A 22,119-nucleotide genomic window follows, 5' to 3' on the forward strand; every position below is an offset into this window, starting at 1 on the left:
GCTAGACATTGCCTATTGAGAATTCACCTTGCTTCCAAAAGCTTTAAAAGCCCATTAACTCTACATATAGAAAATGCTACCAAATTAATTAGATTTTTTTGTTTCCTGAGAAAGATAAACATTTTATATATAGAGTAATTTCTGTGTTATAGTATCCCTTATCTAGAAAAATTAATTCCTTTGTAAATTCTATCCTATACTTACCTTCCTTACTATGATTATTTTTCAGATACTCATTTTATGTTACTTGTGCATGTCTCATCATCCTGGAAGTTTGAAATTATTCATTTTTTATAATGAATAATTATAAATGTCTTATTTTATTATTAATAAAACAATTTGAAAGTGCACCCATACATCATCAACCATGCACTAAGCCATTATTCCCACCAACAAAATGATTTGGGGGAAAATTCCACTCACTTTCAAAAGAAAAAAGGGAATTTTTGATCAATTTTTTTCATTTTACCCTTAAGAGAGACATAATTGACCTTCATTGTCTAAACACATATCTTTAAAACCATAATAAATTGCAAAAATACCAATGGTTTTTGAAAGTATTATAGTTCTTTCCTACTCTCTCCTGACATGTGTGCTCCTCAGATTAGAGAGAAATTGATAAAAACCGCTGCCCTGAGCTCAGTCTCATGACCCGAGTTAATACTTCCACTAATGACCTCAAAGAGGAAGTGAACCCAGTCAGTTAAATTTTCTAATGACAGAATTGCTTTCTTAAGTTAAAAACAGAAAGCAGAGGAGTGGGGGCTGGGGAGAAGTTCACCAGCTGAGCAAACATAACAAAGGTTGGGACTGTGTGATAGCTATCACTATTAATCTGAATTACATCTGTGTACCATACTAGAAAACTTTTATATAATAAATTGACAGGGTAAGAAGCAAGAAGAATAGTAGGTAAAGTGCTGAATCCCTTACTTTGTGTCATATAAAGTTTATTTTGTCACTGGTTTGAGACATGCTACAGTTGGGAAAATAAAGTGATTTGGTGAGATGAATGTGGACTTTTCTATCTTTCCCCTAATTTTCCAGTCAAGTAAGCTTTGGCAAGTTAGCTAAGTGTTCTGAAACAGATAGAGAAATTCCTTTTCTGTGGAATAGAAATGAATTTGTGATGTAGAAGTGTCATGAGAATATGCACTCTTTTTGCAGACCTAATCAATAAATGGTGGTGAGGAAAGTATTTAGAAAGACCTAAGAGAATTTCAACAGAGAGCACATAATATATTTATACTATGTAGTGGAAAAGCAAGTATGATTTATTCAGTCATCTTCTTCTTATTCATTCAGTGGTAGTATATCTGCTACTGCAAAGTGTAGCCCAAACCTTATAAAATTGAATATTGTAGCTTCCACTCCCAGGAAGTGTATAATCCAAAGGATAATTAAGCATAAAAAGGAACAGGTAGTACTTACCATAGTTTTCTGTCACAAGAGTGTTTGCAAAGTCCTTTGACTACAGAGGTGATGAAGCTGCTAACTTGCTGAAGATCATGACAGGAAAAAGTTTTCAAAGAAGACATTTGAATGGAAACATAACACATGAGTAAGAGTTACTATATGAACAACAAAGGATGTGTTTTTCAGAGAAAATGTACAGAAATATGAATGAAGGTTTGGTTGACATCATATATCTGCAAAATAACAGCTCAGAATTCTGGGAACAGATGGTGTTGAGGAGGGTGGTGGAAGAGAGGGAGTAGAAGAACCAAAGGAAGAAGGGCAGATCATGGGTGCAGAGTTTTTTTTCATAAGAGAGAAGACAATTTCCATCTGAAGTCAGGTCCTGGCATTTCGGTTTGCTAGATTTGTTTTAAACAAAATAACCTGTACTTCAGTTTCTTTTCTGTAAAAATGAGAATAATATTGCCTACCTGGAAGAATTTGTGCTATGAAATAATTTTAAGTGTGTTCTCTGAAAATTTTCATACCTTTTTCTTTTTGCCTACCTTGGAGCAAGTGATTAGGTGAAATAAATAAAGGAAAAATAATCTTTACTCCCTGGAAACTCAGAGTTAATTGTAGTAGGTCCCCAAGTTCTCCTGAATCACCACTGAGATAATTGCTTAATATTAATTCAGCTAGTATAAAGTTGTACACATTTCTAGGAAATTACCCTGTGGCACTGATGTACATTATTCTTCTAGGTGACTTCTGTACTTATGATCCTTGTTTAATTTATGTTTTGTGATCAGGACATATTGCAAATTTTACCTTTTGTAAATAGGGAAGAAATTTAGTGTTGTTCTCACTAGTATTTGAAAATTAGCATATGAATGAATGCCCTATACTAGGTTTTTAGAAGCGAGCTGAGATTATGTCAGTTACATGTTTATCTTTTCCTAGTTACACAGGTGAATCAAAAAAAAAATTACCTCAAATAAGCAGTTTTCACTCCTAAGAGGGTGAAGGAAATTGTGCTGGAGCACTTGGATATTCACATATGGAGGGTAATGAACCTATACCCAGACTCATATCATACACAAAAATTAACTTCTAATAGACTATATATGTAATGTAATAACTAAAATATATATCATTTCCAAAGAAAAGACATGGAAAAGTTATGAGTTGGTCAAGGAAAGGTCTGGTAAGGCAAAAATGTTACATACCTAAACTGTATATTGAATAATCAAAATTAAAAGAGTTTTCTCTTCAAAAGTCAGTAAAATAAAGGTTAAGTTTCAGATTTGAAGGAGATGTTTTACAATTTTTATCTGAGCGTGAATTTGCATCAGAATACAGAAAGAGTTCATAATAGAGTAAGATTTTTTTTAAATAGGAAAAAAGGGTTTGTTTATTTAATTTTTTGCTGCTTCTCTTTTCTAATATTTTTTTATTATTTATTTACAAAATTATAAGATAACAGGGGCACAGGACTGCACAATTCCTACCACCAGAGTTCTATACCCCCAATTTCTTCATTGTAAACTATAGCAGTTCTCAGGTTGCAGATATGGGTCAACTATATTTTCTACAACCCTCTGTCTATATTTGTGTATGTTTAGCCTTTCGGTTTGTATGTTTGGGGGTGGTGGTGGTGAGGGGTTCTCCTCTTCCATTTCAAATTACACATACACCTATTATTACATCCAAATGCCCCCCCTTTTTTTTCCTTCTCCTCTATCTCCCCAGTTCCTGATGAAGTTGAAGTTCAGAGCCCTCTGGTCATTTTCCCTTTATCATTTCTCCCGTACTGGAAGTATGGATCAAAATTGTTTTGGGGGATGCAGAAGGTGGAAGTTATGGCTTCTGTAATTGCTTCTCTGCTAGACATGAGCACTGACAGGTCTATCCATACTCAAATCTGTTTCTATCTTCCCTTAGTAGGCAGGGCTCTGATATGGTGAGGTTCCAAGACACATTGGTGAGGTCATCTGCCCAGAGAAGTCAGTCCTTCATTTACTTTGTTAGATTTATTCCTAGGTATTTTTATCTTTTTGCATTCAATTATAAATAGGATTGTTTCCTTCAATTTTGTTTCCTCTGGCCCATCTTTTGTGTAGAGAAATGCCACAGATTTTGTGGGTATTAATTTTGTAACCTGTTACTTTACTGAATCTGTTTTTGACTTCTAGTAGTTTTTTGGCAGAGTTTCTGGGGTTCTCTAGGCATATCAACATATTATCTGCAAACAATGAGAGTTTAACTTCACCCTTTCTGTTTAGGACTCCTTTGATATCTTTTTCTAGACTTATTATGATGAGGAGGACTTCTAGGACTATGTAGAATAGAAGTGGTGAGAGTGGGCATCCTTGTCTAGTTTCTGATTTTAGGGGGAAAGCTTTCAATATTTCCCCATTGAGTGTGATGTTAACCATGGGTCTGTTAATTTTTTTTTAATTTTTTATTATCTTTATTTATTGAATAGAGACAGCCAGAAATCAAGAGGGAATGGGATGATAGAGAGGGAGAGAAACAGAGATACGCCTGCAGCCCTGCTTCACCATTCATGAAGCTTTCCCCCTGCAGGTGGGAACCAGGGACTGGAACCGGGTCCTTGCGCATTGTAATACATGCGCTCAACCAGGTGCACCACCACCTGGCCCCTGGGTTTGTTAATTATTGTCATTATTATGTTGAGGAATTTTCCATCCACTCTCAATTTTTTGAGTGCTTTTATTAAAAATGAGTGTTGGACCTTATCAAATGCTTTTTATGCATCAATTGATAAGATTACATGATTTTTACCTTTCTTTTTGTTGATATGTTGGGTTACATTGATTGACTTGCAGATGTTGAACCATCCCTGTTCCCCAGGGATGAATCCCACTTGGTCTTAATGGATTATTCTCTTAATATATTGTTGAGTTCCATTAGCCAAGATTTTTTTCTTTTTTTTTTTTTTTGATTTAGTAATGATTGACAAGACCATAGGATAAGAGGGATACAATTCCACAGAATTTTCACCACCAGAATTCTGCATCCCATCCCCTCCATTGGAAGCTTTCCTATTATTCACCCCCCTGGAATTATGGACCCAGGATCATTTTGGGGTGCAGAAGGTGGAAGGTCTGGCTTCTGTAATTGCTTCTCCACTGGCCATGTAGCCAAGATTTGTTAAGGATCTTTACATCAATATTCATCAGGGATATAGGTCTATAGTTTTCTTATTTGGTGGAATCCTTTCCTGCTTTGGGTATCAAAGTGATATTAGCCTCACAAAATATCTTTGAGAGTATTCCCACTTAATTTCTTCACTAGTGATTGGTCTATTAAGTTTATGTACTTCCTCATATGTCAAGGTTGGCAATTGGTATGACTCTAAGAATGTGTCCATTTTTTTCTAATTTGTCAAATATAGTTCCATGCAGATGTCCATAATATTCTTGCATGATCCTTTGTATTACTACCTCATTTTTTGTAACATCTCTCTCATTTCTGAGCTGTTTTATTATAGATTTCTCTCTTTTTCTCTTAGTGAGTGTAGCTAGTGGTTTATCCTTTGAAAGAGCCAGCTCTTAGTTTCATTAGTCTTCCTAGTGGTATTTTTGTTTTCTATTTCACTGATTTCTGTCTCCTGCTGACTGTTGATCCACTTCTAGTTGGTTCAATTAGGTTGTTAGATGGTTTAGTAGTGATTTCTCCACTGTTAATGGGGCCTATATTGGTATGGACTTCCGTTGTAAGACAGCTTTTGCTGCATTTCATAGGGCCTGATAGCTGCTTTCTTCATTTTCACTGGTATTGAGATAATTCTTAATTGCTGTTTTTGTTTTTTTTTTAATCTCTTCAATGACCCATGTATTGTTCAGAAGCATGTTGTTTAGTTTCCAGACTTTGACACAACTTCTTTTCCTTTTTTGGTTGATTTCTAGTTGCAGGCCTTCATGGTCTGAGAAGATGCACTTTATAATTTTAATATTTACGTATTTATTTAGGTTGTCTTTGTGGCCCAGTACATGGTCAATCCTTGTGAATGTTCCATGTGTACTTGAGAATAATGTATATTTATTTTTAGGATGGAAAATTCTATGTATCTATTGCTTTCATATAAGATAGCTATTTCCCTGTTTATTATTTTTTTTGTCCAGATGTTCTGTCTCTTGCTGTGAGTGGCATGTTAAGATCTCTTACTATTATTGTGCTGCTGTCAATGTTTCATTTAATTCATTAAGTATTTGTTTTATGTATTTGGATGCACCTGAGTTTGGGGCATATATATTTATGATGGTTATGTCATTTTGTTGGATTAATCCTTTGACCATTATGTAGTGTCCCTCTTTGTCTCTGCCTCTACTTACTGTCTTTATTGAAAGTCTATTTTATCTGAGAACAGAATAAATATTTCTGTCCATTTTTTATTGCTATTTATTTATAAAATAAAAATATTGACAAGACTATAGGATAAGAGGGGTACAATTCCACACAGTTCCCACCACCAGAGTTCTGTATCCCATCCCCTCCCTTGAAAGCTTTCCTGGTCTTTATTCCTCTGGGAGTATGGACCCAAGATCATTATTGGGTGCAGAAGGTGGAAGGTCTGGCTTCTATAATTGTTTCCAGGCTGAACATGGGTGTTGGCAGGCCAATCCATACTCCCAGCCTATTTCTGTCTTTCCTTAGTGGGGCAGGGCTCTGGAGAGGTGGGGTTTCAGGGTACATTGGTGAGGTCTTCTGCTTGGGAAAATCAGTTTGCCATTATGGTAACATCTGCAACTTAGTGGCTGAAAAGCATTAAGATATAAAGCAGAAGAAATTGTTTAATAGTTAGGAACCTAAAGGCAAGTATATAGCAGATGAGTTTTGGGATCTCCATTTTGGAAAAGGCTAGTAGTTCTATTTTAGGTATATTTTAAGGGGTCCATGTGTGAGTTATTAGCTTTGGATAGCTTGATCCAGCCACTTACATTAAGTTTCCATGTGTATTTTCTTTGGATGTGTGTTTCCTGAAGACATAATGGACAGATCCTATTCTTTAAACCATTTAGCTACTCTTGAGTCTTTTGACAGGTGAATTTAGGCCACTTACATTTAATGTGATTATTGGCACATATGGCTTACTTATGTCCATTGTGATTTTTGTTTGGCATTTTTTTTAAATTGCTGGTTCTTTGCCCATTTGTTTCTATGTTCCCTTTTGTGTGGATGAGTTTCTGTGATGAGTTCCTCATTGACCTTTCTTATGCTTTCTCTAAATCTCTGTTCTTTGTTTTGTTTTGTGGTTACCATAAGTGTAATAACTAACATTGTGCATCTAGAAAAGTCTTTTTTAAGTTGATCTTGATTAACAAATATTTGATAGAACTACCTTGTCTTCTAGTTCTCTCCTTTTCTGCTTTATTGTTCTTTCCTATTTTTATTGTTCTAATTTCTTTTTTTAAAAAAGAATTTATTTATTTATTCATGAGAAAGGAGAAGAGAAAGATCCAGACATCACTCTGGTACATGTGCTGCTGGGGATCGAACTCAGGACCTCATGGTTGAGAATTCAATGCTTTATCTACTGCTACACTTCCCAGACCATTATTGGTCTATTTTCTAGTCTACTGCTGTTTATCTCACTTAAAATGTGTGATCTTTTGCTTCCTCCTGTCTTGTGTGACTCCGTTTGGTAATTCTTGTAAAATGGGCTTGATTATGGCAAATTCCTTTAGCTTTTGGATACTTGAGGAAACCTTTATTCCTCTCTCGTATTTGAAAGATAATTTTTCAGGATACAAAATTTGTTGCTTGAATTTCATCTCTTTGAATACTTTGAATATGTCATTGCATGCTCTCCTTGCCTTTAGGGCTTGTGAAGAGAAGTCTGATAAAAGTGTGATAACTCTTCCTGTGTATTTAACTTTTTTCCCTAGCAGCCTGCAAAATTTTTTCCTCGTCACATAGTTTTACAATAATGTGCCTTGGTATTTGATATTTTGTATTTATGTACCTGGATGTACAATCAGCCTCTTGAATAAGTTTGTGTTGAGGATTGCCTAAATAATGGAAATTCTCAGCTGAAATTGCTCTTAAAATGGACTCTGGACCTTTGATCCTGTCCTCACCCTCAGATATTCTCATCACTCTTATATTCAACCTTTTGATGGAGTCTGCTATTTTACAGAGAGTCACTTCATTTTTTCCTAAACCTTCTCGCTCATCTTTAAATTGAAAGAGTGGACTAATTATATCTTCTAGATTGGAAATTCTTACTCTGTACATGAGAGTCTACTTCCTAAGCTGTCTACCTGAGCTTGAACTGCTCCCATAGTGTCTTTCACTCCCTGCAGTTTTGTTTGAAGTTTTTCTTTCATGCTTTCTAACTGCTTGGTGAATTCTGATTGAAGTTCCTGACTCATGCTTCCTAGCACTTAGTGAACTGTGTTCTGAAATCTTTCTTAATTCTTTAGTGAAAAATTCCTTCAATTCGGCCAGGCAGTGACACACCTGCTTAAGTGCACAAATTACAGTGAGCAAGGACCTAAGTTCAAGCCCCTGGTCCCCACCTGCAGGGGGGAAGCTTCATGAATGGTGAAGCAGGGCTGCAGGTATCTCTCTGTCTCTCTACCTCTCCCTCTCCCCTCTCAATTTCTGTCTCTATCCAATAATTAATAAATAAATAAAATACTTAAAAAATTCCTTCAACTCTTGAGTTTCTCCATACTATGCTTAGATTCTTGGAAGTCTTCATAATGAGCCTTCTATAGTCTTTCTCTTATAGTCTATCTACATCTATGATTTGAGGTCCCTCTGTTTCATTTCTTTCTGACTAATATGGCATGGCTAGCTATTTAACCAGCTATTTAGCTGGTTATTGCTGGCCTGCAGGTGGTGCTATTGTTGTAATCGCTAGGCTTTTCTTTTTTATATATTTTGCAGCAGAGGGGTGGGGTCTGGGTTTGGACTTTATTATCGTTGCAAATGTTCCCTGTTTTTTGATGTCCCCTTGTCTGACATTCAGAAGGCTAAAATCTCTGAATCAGAGATTGAGAAGTCATAGGCTCCCTTCTCTTTTCTCCAGCACATAGAGTTTAGTGGATATAGAGGCAAAATGGTATGGCACCATGATGCCCAAAGCTCTAATTTCCTGTGTTGGACTTTTAACCCATGGCTTTTCTCACCCCAACCTAGCAAGCACCTACCCGAGGCTGCAGATGTTTCCATTGTAGTTGATGGATTCTGTTTAGGTCTTTTGTTGTATTTATTTGTTGTTTTGTGGGGAGATCTGATCCATACCTGTTACTCTGGTCATGCCTCTCTGAAGTCCTCCCCCCTAAAAAAAAGTTTGTATAAGCTTATTAGTAAAGATGTATAAGTGGCAGATGAAACATGAGAAGTTCAACATCTATAGTCATTAGAGAAAAGCAGATTAAAAGGACAATAACCATGTTAGCACATCAGCTTGACTGGCTTAAATTTAAAATACTGAAAATACCAAGTGTCAGTGAGGAATCCCTGGAATGTAGATTCATTGCTGGTAGGAATGCAAAATGATATAATACTTCGAAAAATAATTTGTCATTTTTTATTAAGTTAAGCCTATGGTTGCTATATGATCCAGCTAGTTTGCTCATAAATATTTATCTAGATATTTACCCAAATATTTATCTAGATATTTACTCTTAGGTATTAATAGAAATTAAAAAATATGCCAATATAAATACTTGTGCTCAACTGTTTATATGTTTTATTTGAAATAGTCAATATTTGAAAATGACTCAACTATATCCATACAATTAAATACTATTCAGAAATAAAAACACACTGCTTATATATGCAACACTTGAGTGATAGACCCAGCTATAGAAAGATTAGAATGTATTGTTTCATTGATATGAAATACAAGGAAAGACAAAACTCTAATCTGTAGCACCAAAACATAAATTAGTAGTTGGCTGGAGCTGATACTTGAGAAAAGTATTTGACTGTAAAGGAAATTTCTAAGGCTGATAGAAATGTTTTCTATTATGATTTTCATTGTAACTGTGTGACTGTCTAAAATTGTCTAATAAATTATAGATTTGTATATGTAAAGTCAAAATGTACCACTTATAACTGATGGTAGTACTGGAGGTGGTGATGATGCCTTGAAAGTAGTCTCAGCTTTAGAGCATAGTATAAGGCAAAAAAAACCCAACCTTATTTTCATATTTTCATCCTAGAAAATATGAAACTTATAAACCGCACTGTATCTGAGGGAGTTTAATGAACTGGTATCTTTCACCTATGTTAAGGAGCCTTTGTTCAAGAGCCTTAGCAAAATTTCTGGTAGTAGAAACTATTTATGCCATGTGTCCTATAGTTTCTCTGTGCCTACCTATAAGTTGATATGATTAACATTACTGACCAGGAATTCTGAATTAGTATCTATACCTTTTGTATGTGTCTCAGTCTTGAAACAGTGTGAATTACATGGCTAAAGATGAGTCAGTGACCGGGTGTCCATGGTCTTAATGTAAAGATGATTGATTATAGAACTTAATAAATCTGAGCTTGAGTTTAATTTCTTGTTAACATTGTCATTAGTGATTTAACAATGTTTATAAGATTATAGAGTTATAGTTCCACACTGCAACCACCACCAAAGTTCTGTGCCCTTCCAATACACACACCAACAATAAATAAATAAATAAATAAATAATAACCACCATAGTTGTAATAATGTCTTAGAGACAATTTGGCTATTTACTTATTTGAAAGTTCATATGTTTTCATTCTGGGGCATGTATTCAATGGAATACTACTCTGCAATTTAAAAGATGGTGCTGTCTTCTTCCAGACAAAATGAATAGAACTTTAGGTGATTATGCCTACCAGAGGAAGTAAGGAGATGGGTAGTTTTACTAATATGTGGAATATAGAAAACCAAATCTAATTTTTATCAGATGACTGTATATGTCTTTGTTTCTTTTATGAAATGGGATTCGTCCAAAATAATTATGAACAAAGAGAAGAAACACTGCTCAAAAATAGGGATTTTTTTAAAAGGAAGACAAAATTAAGCACACCTACTAAATTTGGCTGCCCAGACACAACCATGGTGCACATATAGTCAGTCACTTGTATGTATTTGTATGCCTAATACAGTGTCAGCATTGCCATGAGTGTACAAGTATATGCTGAATCACATCAAATAAACTGACTCAGCAAGATAGTTTTCTCACCCTGGACAAGTCTTATTTGTTTACCTCAGACAAATAGAGGCTCTTCCCCCCCCCTTTTATTTGAGAGGACAGAGAGAAACTGAGAGAGGAGTGATCAAAAGGGAGAGAAAAAGAAAGACACCTGCAGCATTTCTTCACTGTTCATTAAGTCTCCCCATTCAGGTAAAGAGCAGAGTGATTAACCCAGATTTTTATGAACCATAATCTGTAATGCACTCAAATTGGTGCATTGGGAGCCACCCCTCCCTCCCTCCCTCTTTTTCTACCTCCTTTCTCTCTCCTCCTTTGCCTCCTCTCCTTCCTCCTTTTTTTAAATGAAGTCAGATATTTGATGTTCTGTTTCCCTTGTGAGTTCAGACTAAACATTCTCTTGTGACACCTTACCAAAAATGAAAATGATGGGTATTTTGTCCAATCATTAAATGTTTGTTTTGAATGTAGGAAGCTACCTAAGAAGAAAATAAAAATAAACAGATCAAGTTAGTACATGGTAACAGATAAAGAACTAGGAAGTAGTTGGGGTGGGAGGAGTCTGAATTGCCCAAGAGAAATTGGTATGAACAGAATCACCTGATGGAAAAGGCAAATTAGACAATGATTCAGTTTGGAGTGGTCAGATACATAGGAATTATTCATTGTCTGTACCTCACTACCTAACCCCTCACCAGGGCTTAACTGTCTTACCTCCTAAACATCTCATATCAAAGCAATGTCTGGTATCACTACCTAAAATCTAAAGCTGTCATCTTTCCCCTGACTTTAGATTTGTCTTTCTCTAGAAAAGACCAATCTTTTTCATATCTTTCCTCCAATCTGTTTCCACACTATAGTGAGTGATCATTTCAAACTAAAAATGTAACTCTAATTCTTCCTTGTTTAAAGGTCTCAGATATTTTTTGGCTGCTTCTCAGATAAAAACAGAAATCCTGAGCATGCCATAAGGATGTGACCCACCCCACCACCTCTCTTGCTTCATCTCCTATGACCCTTCTTAGCTTCAGTAACCCAGTTATATTGACCCTCTGGGGCCCACCTCCTTCTCACCTTTGAACCCAGATCCTTTTTCACATTCCTCCCTCTGCTAGAGCTTTCTATTAGACCCATCTAATCAGGCTCAATCATTCAGAATATAAAGCATGAACACATTTCTTTGGTGAGAACACCCTCTCAGATTTCCTTCTCATCATCTTTATGGGACCCTATACTTCACTTGGAGCAACTCACTCAGTTCATAGGCATGTCCTCATTGATGCAAAAATGCTTATTAGATTTTGTCAGCTCAATGAGGAGATACCTTCATTTCATTCATTGATACAAACATGTAGATATTGCCTCATAAATATTTTCTTGGTCTTTCCAATTAGGTGGGAGAGAGAGGGACAAATTTCTTAGAGAAAAAAATATAAAGGGATTATTGTTTTTCTTTGAGAGGATGCTATTTAGGAAAAAATAAATGAAGACCCTCTCAAAGTATTTGGTTGTAGAGTATAAGAAGATGTTTTCTACTATATGGGAAAGCCAGACTGAACTAGTAGGATGAATGGGTTTAGCTATATCATAAGTAGTCAAAGTTGAGGCTAAAAAGTAAAAATTTCATGTTAGGAGTTGTAAGTACAGAAAAGTACCCTGTAATTTTCTCTGATAAATCTAATTTCCGCAGCTTTGGAAAAGACAGGAGCCACACAAAAGAGAATTTAATATGCATGACCATTTCCTAAAAGGTGAAAGTTAGAACAACAGAAATAAAAGCAAGAAATAAACAAAGGATACATTTATTTGACTTGAGACTTTTTAAAAAAAAACATTGGAAACCACAGGAGCTCTTCAAGATGTCTATATAATTTAATTTATCTGAGATTGAAAGGAATAATAATAAAAAACAGTTTTTACTCAAGTGTCTCCAAAAACATATGAAATTAAACTTTTAATGATGGCCTATGCTTCCAGTATCCTTACTATTTTGTCCTCACACTAGAGACCAAAAGTGTATTTTTAGAGAGCAGTTATGGAACACAAAATACTAAATGAACTTTACCATATTCAAAATGCCCAACAGTGTAACATCCTTCTTTGGCAAAGAAAGGGCTCAACATTTGGAAACTCAGTAGTGCATTAAGTATTTTAATAATCATTGTTGACACGCAAAGCATATGGCTTATCAGAGCTCACTAGGTCAAATGTTGAAGTTTTCTAGATTTCTAAAATTACCCCCCCAAATAATTAGTACACATTTCAAATTATATTTACTCATGATATTTTTGTGTTATAAGCAATTGAAATAAGTGTTGTAGGTGAAGAGTATCTAATTATGTTGATGTCAAGTGCAAAACAAAATTCACATATTCACCAAAAAGAAAATGATTTGCATTTAATTAGAAAATCTATAATTTCCTCATAGGCAAATCAGTCTTGTGGTGGGTGCCTCTTGTTTACTGTGTACTTCCTGTCAGCTTTAAGACTCACTTTAGATATCCTCTATCTTGGAAACTTCTGTTGTTCACCTCCTGACTGTTTATATCAGCTATACACTGCCAAAAGGATGCTATTAAATAGGCAACTGTAACATTAGTAGATCAAAACATTACTGTTTACCAGTTTGTGGATCAGCAGGGCAGTCTGGCCTCCTGCAGACTCACTCATGTATCTGTGGTTGATTGTAGGACAGGAAATGACTCTGCTCATGGCAGACCCCCACCTCAGATGTCTGAGGGGTAGAAGGTGAAAGGCTGGCCTATCACAACAAATGGGTTATCCTTCTAATGTCTTTTGTATACATAAGCCTCTCACAGTCATTCAGCTGATTAGCTCAGGTGTGGTCTCAGATGAGCCTGATTATTTTGTCATAGCCATCTCTGCGAAATAAGAAAATTGAAGCATAGCGCAGTGGGTTAAGCGCACGTGGCGCAAAGTGCAAAGACCGGTGTAAGGATCCGGGTTCAAGCCACCTGCTCCCCACCTACAGGGGAGTCGCTACAGGACAGTCGCTTCACAGGCCGTGAAGCATGTCTACAGGTCTTTCTCTCCTTCTGTCTTCCCTTCCTCTCTCCATTTCTCTCTGTCCTATCCAACAGCAACATCAACAACAATAAAAATAACTACAACAACAAAAGAACAAGGGCAACAAAAGGAAATAAATATAAAAGAGTAATAATAAAAAAATTAAAAAGAAAAAGAAAATTGAAGCATACTAGCATTTCCCCTCAAACTTCCAGGTTCACCAAATTTGTTAACATCTGTTGGTCACAGCTAATTGTGGGAGAAGACTACAAAGTCCCAAGGCATAAAGAATGGGAATATTGGGAAGCCATTACCTGGGACTTTAGTGTCATCAGCCTACACTGCTGCTTCATTCCACTGCCAGTATAAATGATTTCCTTGTCTTTGATATCACTGCCCTCTTAGCTGTGAATATAGATATTATTAGTAGAATAACAACAGATTTATATAAAATAACTTTATGCTTATTTTTACTTAATTTTATTAGAAAATAATGAGATAGAAGAGGTTCATTAGGTGGATAGATGATTAGAATTGGACTTTTAGTAATTCAGAGATCCCTTTTTAATTTTCATAGGTACAAACTCAAGTCCGCCTTGCAAAAAAAAGCTTTGACAAACTGAAGATGGATGTGTGTCAGAAAGTGGATCTTCTTGGAGCAAGCAGATGCAATCTTCTGTCTCATATGTTAGCAACATACCAGGTACAAAGTGGTGTTTGTAAAAATGATCTGGGAATGTTGTTTAGTTCAGATGATAGAATAGTAGTATTTGAATCTAAGCATGCCTTGGACATTATGAAGTATCTTAATAATTTGCTTTTCAACTCTCTTTTCTAGTATTCCTTCTAAACAAATTAATATTAGCTATTCCTTTTACAAAGGGTATAATTTTCCTTTACCTTGCATTTACTAAGGTGTTTTTCTGCCAGGAATACCTTTGCCTTCTATTTATGCCTTTCCAAATTCCAGTCTGCTTGGTGTACTGGACAGAGGTTCACATTTTTTGTTTGTTTATTTGATGAGAGAGAGAAATTGAGAGGAGAAGGAAACATAGTGAGAGAGAAAGAGAGTCAGTCACCTGCATCACTGCCTCATAGTTCATGAATCTTGCCCTCTGTAGATTGGGACTAGGGGCTTGAGACTAGGTCTCTGCACAGAATAATATGTGCACTCATCCAAGTGTGCCACCATCTGGCCCTGAGATTCACATTATCTGGGGCCAGGCGATAGCGCAGTGGGTTAAGCACACGTGGCGCGAAGCACAAGGTCTGGCATAAGGATGCCGGTTCAAGTCCCCAGTTCCCTACCTGCAGGGGGGTCGCTTCACAAGCAGTGAAGCAGGTCTGAAGGTGTCTTTCTTTCCCCCTCTCTATCTGCCCCTCCCCTCTCCATTTCTCTCTGTCCTATTCAATAACAACAATAATAACAACAACAATAAACAACAAGGGCAACATAAGGGTAAAGATAGCCTCCAGGAGAAGTGGATTCATAGTGCAGGCACCAAGCCCCAGCAATAACCCTGAAGGCAAAAAATAAATAAAGTAAATAAATAAAGCCTCATCCGAACTCACTGAACTACTTGTCTTACTTCTCCTGGTAGTAGTTTCTTCATCAGGTTGTCACAATAAAGTGAATTTGTCTTTGTTACCCTCTGAATATTTACTTTTTGTCATAGAACTTGTGTCTGTCCATTCTCTTTTTGCATACCTACTGAATGTGAGATGCTTAGCTCTGGGTCCTTGTCTTCAAGGAACTTAAAGTTTAGGAAGAAAGTCAGACATTGAAGTCTGATTAGACTTTATCAAGAACAGCTGGCTGTGCAAAAAGAAATAGTCAAAGAAATCTAATGAAGATTTGAAAAAGGAGAAATTGGATCATTTGTGGGACCACAAAGATAGATTGTTAACTATTAGCTCTGGGTTTTGGAGAATGGATCAAATTGAACAGGTACAAAAACAATAGAGATGAAGTCCCAGGTGGTAGAGCAACATAAACCATGTTTGGGGATGTAGTGTTTGAGGAAACAGGGAGGCTTTGATTTGGCTGAAATACATGTTATAAATAGGGATCTAATGTATAGCATGGCAGCAGAAGTAAGTTGGGATCATATTTCAGAGACTTAAAAGCCAGGCATGATGGCGGCCGGGTGGTAGGTAGCACAGTGAGTTAAGCGCACATGGTGCCAAGCACGAGGTCCAGCATAAGGATCAGTGTTCCAGTCCCTGGCTCCCAACCTGTAGGGGTCATTTCACAAGCAGTGAAGCAGGTCTGCAGGTGTCCTTCTTTCTTTCCCCCTTTCTGTCTTCTCCTCCTCTCTCGATTTCTCTCTGTCCTACCCAAAAACAATGACAGCAATAACAATAGTGATAAACAAGGGCAACAAAAGGGGAAAAATAGCCTCCAGGACCAGTGGATTCATGGTGCAGGCACCGAGCCCCAGCAATAACCCTGGAGGAAAAAAAAAAAAGCCAAACATGGGCACAAAATTCTATGTCCTATCACTAGAATTAGTCATTCAGTGCACTAACAGCATTACTGTCTATCTTTGCAGACTACTCTACTTCATTTTTGGGAGAAAACTTCTCATACTATGGCAGCCATACATGAGAGCTTCAAAGGTTATCAGCCATATGAATTCACTACATTAAAGGTATGAAAGCTAGAAAGACAAACTGAAAACCTTCTGGAAAATGAAATTTTATTTATCACAATGTCCATTGCAGCAAGTAGCATTATTCCAATAGATTACAAATGTCAAACAGAAAACAATGCCCCTATTAGGGTCCTTTATTGTGTCAGTTTTGGGTAAAAAGGCAATCCAAATATCGGGTTATCAGAAAAGTCATGATGCATTTTTGCATAGAAAAACGTAAAAGAATGTTTTGACTTTTTGTCTGACAACCTAATACATTGGTTGAACCTTGGTTTGTTATTGCTAGGAGTTGAATTCTGGTGAATTTGAGCCTAGTGGTTGACACTGTTTCTTTAAAATTCGGTCTTTTGACTTTGTTGAAAAGAAGATAGTACAAGTATACTACACTTTTAATTATTGAAAATTTCCCACAGCATTGTGTATTTTCTCACTTAAGGTGTTTTTCTTTACGTTCTTACTTTTGGCAGATGGCAATAGAGAAAAAATATTATTCTGAGGGTCAGGTGGTGGGATAGCTGGTTAAGTGCACACATTATAGTGTGCAAGGACCCACGCTTATGCTTCTGGTCCCCAGATGCAGGGGGAAAGCTTCATGAGTTGTAAAGCAAGTCTGTGGGTATCTCTCTGTCCCTTTCCTTCACTGTCTCCTGCCTCTCCTCTTAATTTCTAGCTCTGTCCTGTAATAAATAAATTTTAGTGAATTTTTTTTTAAAAATTAAACATTTAAAAATATTATTCTGAGAGCACCATTCCATATAGAATTGGACTCTTACAAAAGATTAAAATAAGATTGCTTTCCCCTCACCCACTATAATGGGAGCCAGGGATTAGAATATGTGTTCTTATGCATTGTAATGTGGGCACTCAGACCGGTGTGTCCTGCCCAGCCCAGATTTTATAATTGAGAAAAGACATTACATGGACTTTCCAAACATGGTGGCAGGCAGACAAAGCCTTTTCCTTTAGTTCTATAACAGATCTGACTGCAACATAGGTAGTTCTAGGTCTGAGAGGAGAACAACCAGATCTAGGATAATAGGATCAGCAAACTAACAAAATTATGAAAGAAATCCCAAGGCAAACTAGATTTTCAGAGGATACAACTCCAGGGAGCAAGGGCAAGTCTGTGTATACCATTATGAAACAGTGGGATAGTCAGATGGACATTGGATCTAGGAGAGAACTCAACTAAGGCTCAGAGAACACAACCAGCCACCACCATGGTAGGATATCCCAGTTCTTGACTAGAGAAAATCTAACATACTGAGGCCATGCTTACTCACAGCAAAGCTTGTAATTTTAGTGGCTAACCACCACTGATCGAAGGAATATATTTCTAGTCATTCTAATAGGGGCTCCCAGAAGATCAACCCCCAAGGATCAGATTCAATCTTCCTAAAATCAACTGCTTCTTACTGGCCTGCAAGACAGTGGGCTTTCAGACTACACTTAAACCACACTATGCATCCCTGATCCTATTATCTTCCTAATCACTAAAGCCATCAGCTAAGGGAGAGCTTGCTCTCCCAGAACTATAGACAGAGAAGAGATCTTTTTTCTCCCACTTCCTCACCAGCTATGCAGGACAAAAGCCTAGGAAAAAGTATAGTTAAATACGCCTGTATTGCACCAAAGTAAAAGACTCTGGGGTGGGGCGTGGGTGGAGAATACAGGTCCAAGAAGGATGACAGAGGACCTAGTGGGGGGTTGTATTGTTATTTGAAAAACTGAGAAATGTTATGCATGTACAAACTATTGTATTTACTGTCGAATGTAAAACATTAATTCCCCAATAAAGAAAAAAAAAAGTTAAAAAAAATATCAGAGAAGGGTAAAATTCCTGAGAGAAACTTCAACTTGTTCTAAGGGTTTACTTACCACAGATGTGCAGAAAGCAATACAGTTTAGCAGAGGACACCTCACGAGAGAGCAGAAACTCAATCCAGTGTGCAAGTAAGGAACAAAAGCCAAGACAGACAATTTATCAACTACTTAAACCAAACTATCAGCCAGAGTAGCTGAGCAACAGAAAACATGATAGAAGAAGAAAACATGATAATTGAGCTACAGACAACAACAGAGCAACAGGCTGCTATAGCTAAATTGAAAGCCAAAGATGCTGAGAACAGAAACACAATTGCCAAATTAACAAACAGACTGGAGGGACTGGAATGCAGAACTATAAAGACTGAAAATAGAATCAGCAAAACAGAAGATGAAGCAGGGAACAGGAAGAAAATAGCAAATGACTTAGAAAAGAGATCAAAAGATAATGAAGTCAGCACCAGAGACATTTAGGATGAACTCAGAAGGGACAACATTTGAACAATATGTATCCTAGAGGGGAAGAAGTAGAAACAGGAGAACACATACTAAATGACATAATAATATTAAAGAACTTCCCCTAAGTTCCCAGCTGGGAGCATATATACATCTAAGAAACACAGAGAGTCCCAAACAAAATTGATTCAGAAACAAATGGATTTCATTTACCACAGCAGCAAAAATAATCAGATGCCCAGGGATAAACCTAGCAAGAGAAATGAAAAGCCTCTACACTGAAAATTATGAGACAATTCTCAAGAAAATAAAAGATTCAAAGAAATGTAAGAACATTCTGTGCTCATAGACTGGAAGATTTAACATCATCAAATGACTGTGCTGCCCAGAGCCATATACAAATTTAGCACAATCCCTATCAAGATCCCACCAAATTTCTCAAAAAGAGTAAAACAAAACACATAAAAGTTTATATAGAGACAGAAAATGACCAGGATAGCCAAAGCAATTTTGTGAGAAAAGAGCAAGAATAGAGGTATCATGCTTCCTGAACTCAAAACATAGTACAGAGTCATAACAATCAAAATGGCCTGGTACTAGAATCAAAATAGACACACAGATCAGTGGAATAGAATTAAGAGTCCAGAAATTAACTCCCAAACCTATGGACACATAGTTTTTTGGTAAGGAAGCCCAAAGCATCATACAGAGAAATGAGAGTTTATTCAGTGCATGGTGCTGGGAAAATTGAACTGAAACAAGCTAAAGACTGAAACTCAACCACCACATTTCAACATATACAAAAGTAAACTCCAAATGTGGATCAAAAATTTAGATGTTAGGACAGAAACCATCAAATACTTCAAGGAAAATATGTGCAGAGCTCTCTTCCATATAAGTTTTAAAAACACCTTTGCCAGTTTAAATACAATTGCAAGGAAAGCCAAAAAATAAAATAAAATAAACCAGTGAGACTACATCAAACTGAAAAGCTTCTGCACAAAGACACAAGTTCTATGACAAAAAGTAAATATTCAGAGGGTAACAAAGACAAATTCACTTTATTGTGACAACCTGATGAAGAAACTGCAAGTTAAAAAAAAAATCACACCATAGCAGAGAGACCCCCTACGGAGTGGGAGAAAATGTGTATGTGCCATACATATGACAGATATCTGATAACCAAAATAAACAACTCAACAATGTAAGGACAAACAACGCCACTGAAAAATGAGGGGTGGGAGGGATGGGACATGGGCAGAATCTTTTCCAAGGAAGAGACCTAAAGGGCCAACAGTTATATGAAACAATACTCAGTCAACTGATGATCAAGAAATGGCAAATAAAAACAAGATACCACTTTACACCTGTGACAGTGTTATACCTTAGAAAAAACAGAAGCACCAACCATCATAGAGAGGCTGTGGGGGGGGAAAGAGGCCCTCCTTTGTTGCTGGTGGAAGTATAAATTAGTCCACACCTATGGATAAAAGTCAGAATATTAGAAATGGACCTACTTTACCACCCAGAAATCCCTCTCCTGGGAATATGCCCAGAGAAAACAAAAGCACCTGTCCACACAGACCTCTAGCACCTATGTTCATAGCAGCATAGTTTGTAATAACACAAATTTGAATGCAACCCAGATTTCCAAGGTAGGTGAATGGCTAAAAAAAAAGTGGTGGTACATATACATGATGGAATACTATGCAGCTGATAAAAATGATGAAGCCATCACTTTTGCAATGTCTTGGTCAGAACGTTAAGGTATTATGTTGATTGAGAAAAGCCAGGAAGAGAAAGACCAATAACAAATGATATGACTTATATGTGAAACTTGGAAATTAAGGACAATATTGGAAAATAATAAGGTGAAAGTCAGACTAGGTGTAATGTATAAAACAAAGGATTTGGGGGGGCGAAGAGAGAAGTATGGGATGAAGGAACAATGATGTCATGTTGTGTCTCCTAGACACTTATGAAGGGGGGACAAGAGGTGGTGTCTGTGTGTAAAATCTATCTGTAGACCATTATCCCACAATAAAAGAAAAAAAAAGAATATTACATTTAATTTCCCAGCTCAGAAATAATGTATGTACAATGTCTGATTCTCAGTATTAAAACTAACTCTGAAATTATAGGTATGTATTATGATTGCTGAGTATGAACGTGTATCAAATTAAGGAAATAACTTGAGTTCTGAAAGAACTTCAGGAATAGTGAAAGGAAAGTCCATGTATTATTGCCAGATCATGCCAAAAAAAAAAAAAAAAAAAGACCAGGGATTAATTAGCTAAGGTACAATGTCAACATGAAATTACTTTGCTTCTAACTTTTCAGGTAATTTATTAGTACCTCATCTTCTTACTTGACAAAGCATTTTTTTAAACTTACAAAGCTGGGAGTCAGGCAGTAGCGCAGTGAGTTAAGCGCACGTGGCATGAAGCGCAAGGACTTGAGTAAGGATCCAGGTTCGAGCCCCGGCTCCCCACCTGCAGGGGAGTCGCTTCACAGGCGGTGAAGCAGGTCTGCAGGTGTCTGTCTTTTTCTCCCCCTCTCTGTCTTTCCCTCCTCTCTCCATTTCTCTCTGTCCTATCCAACAACAATGACAACAATAACTACAACAAAAATAAAAAAGGGCAACAAAAGGGAAAATAAATAAATTAAATTAAAAAAAAAACTTACAAAGCTATTTGTTTCTGCCTTAAAACAAACAAGTTTGTTGGTGATGTGGAACTATATACCCTATAATTTTACAATCTTGTATGGTATAAATAAGAATGTATGATGTTTTTATGGCATTGTTAAAATCACAAATTTAAAAATGACTTTAAAACACCCTTTTGATTTTGAGATTTTAATTATGTCACAGTCATCTACAACAGTACTAAGACAGAACTCTTTTAAGGCCCTGGCCTTAAAACATGAAAGTTCTGAGAGGATTCAGAAGACCAGTTCTTCTATGTGCACCTGACTTCATACAAGGCATTTGGCCAAGGCGGTTGTTCTTTATTCACTGTGCATCTTGACATGCTGCAGGATAAATGCATTCACATTTATACTTTTTTTTTTTGTCTGTTAGCATCACAAGCAGCATTTGAGAATAAGGAGCATTCATTTTTTTTATGCAATCCTTTCTGTCCCATCAAAAGTTCTGCACCCAGTTCTAAAGTCATGAATATGTCTTCGATTCTATTTTAGAATAGCTATATTTCTATAGATTATTTGTCTTTTGAAAAACAACAGCATGTGACACAAATCAACCAAAAGGAAGTTGAAATGATGCATACCCCTAGACACAATGTAAAAGTAGTTCATGTCTGAGCTAAATGTATATAAAGTACAATATGAAATTCAAGTTGTACCATAAAGAGGGAATATTTCTGATGTCTTTTCCTCAAGTGTTGTGCTGAGGAATATATGGCTTTTTAATTTTTGCCATCATATTTACCCAGCTGAGAGGATCAAATTAATTATATCAGAGGATTTCTGAGCAGAAAACTAAGTGAAAGCTTGATGGGTGTGGTTCAAAACATAATTAGCAATAGTTTGAGTAGATGGCAATCCATTGTCTTTTATACCCC

General features: G+C 36.6%; 1 protein-coding gene across 8 annotated transcripts in view; it reads left to right on the plus strand.

The window, feature by feature from the left end:
* The window catches only part of ICA1 (islet cell autoantigen 1), a 181,102-nt gene that overhangs the window by 98,474 nt on the left and 60,509 nt on the right, over window positions 1-22,119 (plus strand). For all 8 annotated transcript variants that reach the window (XM_060196175.1, XM_060196177.1, XM_016192587.2 and 5 more), the window contains 2 exons: window positions 14,179-14,304; window positions 16,154-16,252. In XM_060196175.1, coding sequence (XP_060052158.1) covers window positions 14,179-14,304; window positions 16,154-16,252 — 225 coding nt within the window. The remainder of the gene's footprint in view (window positions 1-14,178; window positions 14,305-16,153; window positions 16,253-22,119) is intronic.

Source organism: Erinaceus europaeus, chromosome 8, assembly GCF_950295315.1.
Source record: "Erinaceus europaeus chromosome 8, mEriEur2.1, whole genome shotgun sequence".
Taxonomy (NCBI): domain Eukaryota; kingdom Metazoa; phylum Chordata; class Mammalia; order Eulipotyphla; family Erinaceidae; genus Erinaceus; species Erinaceus europaeus.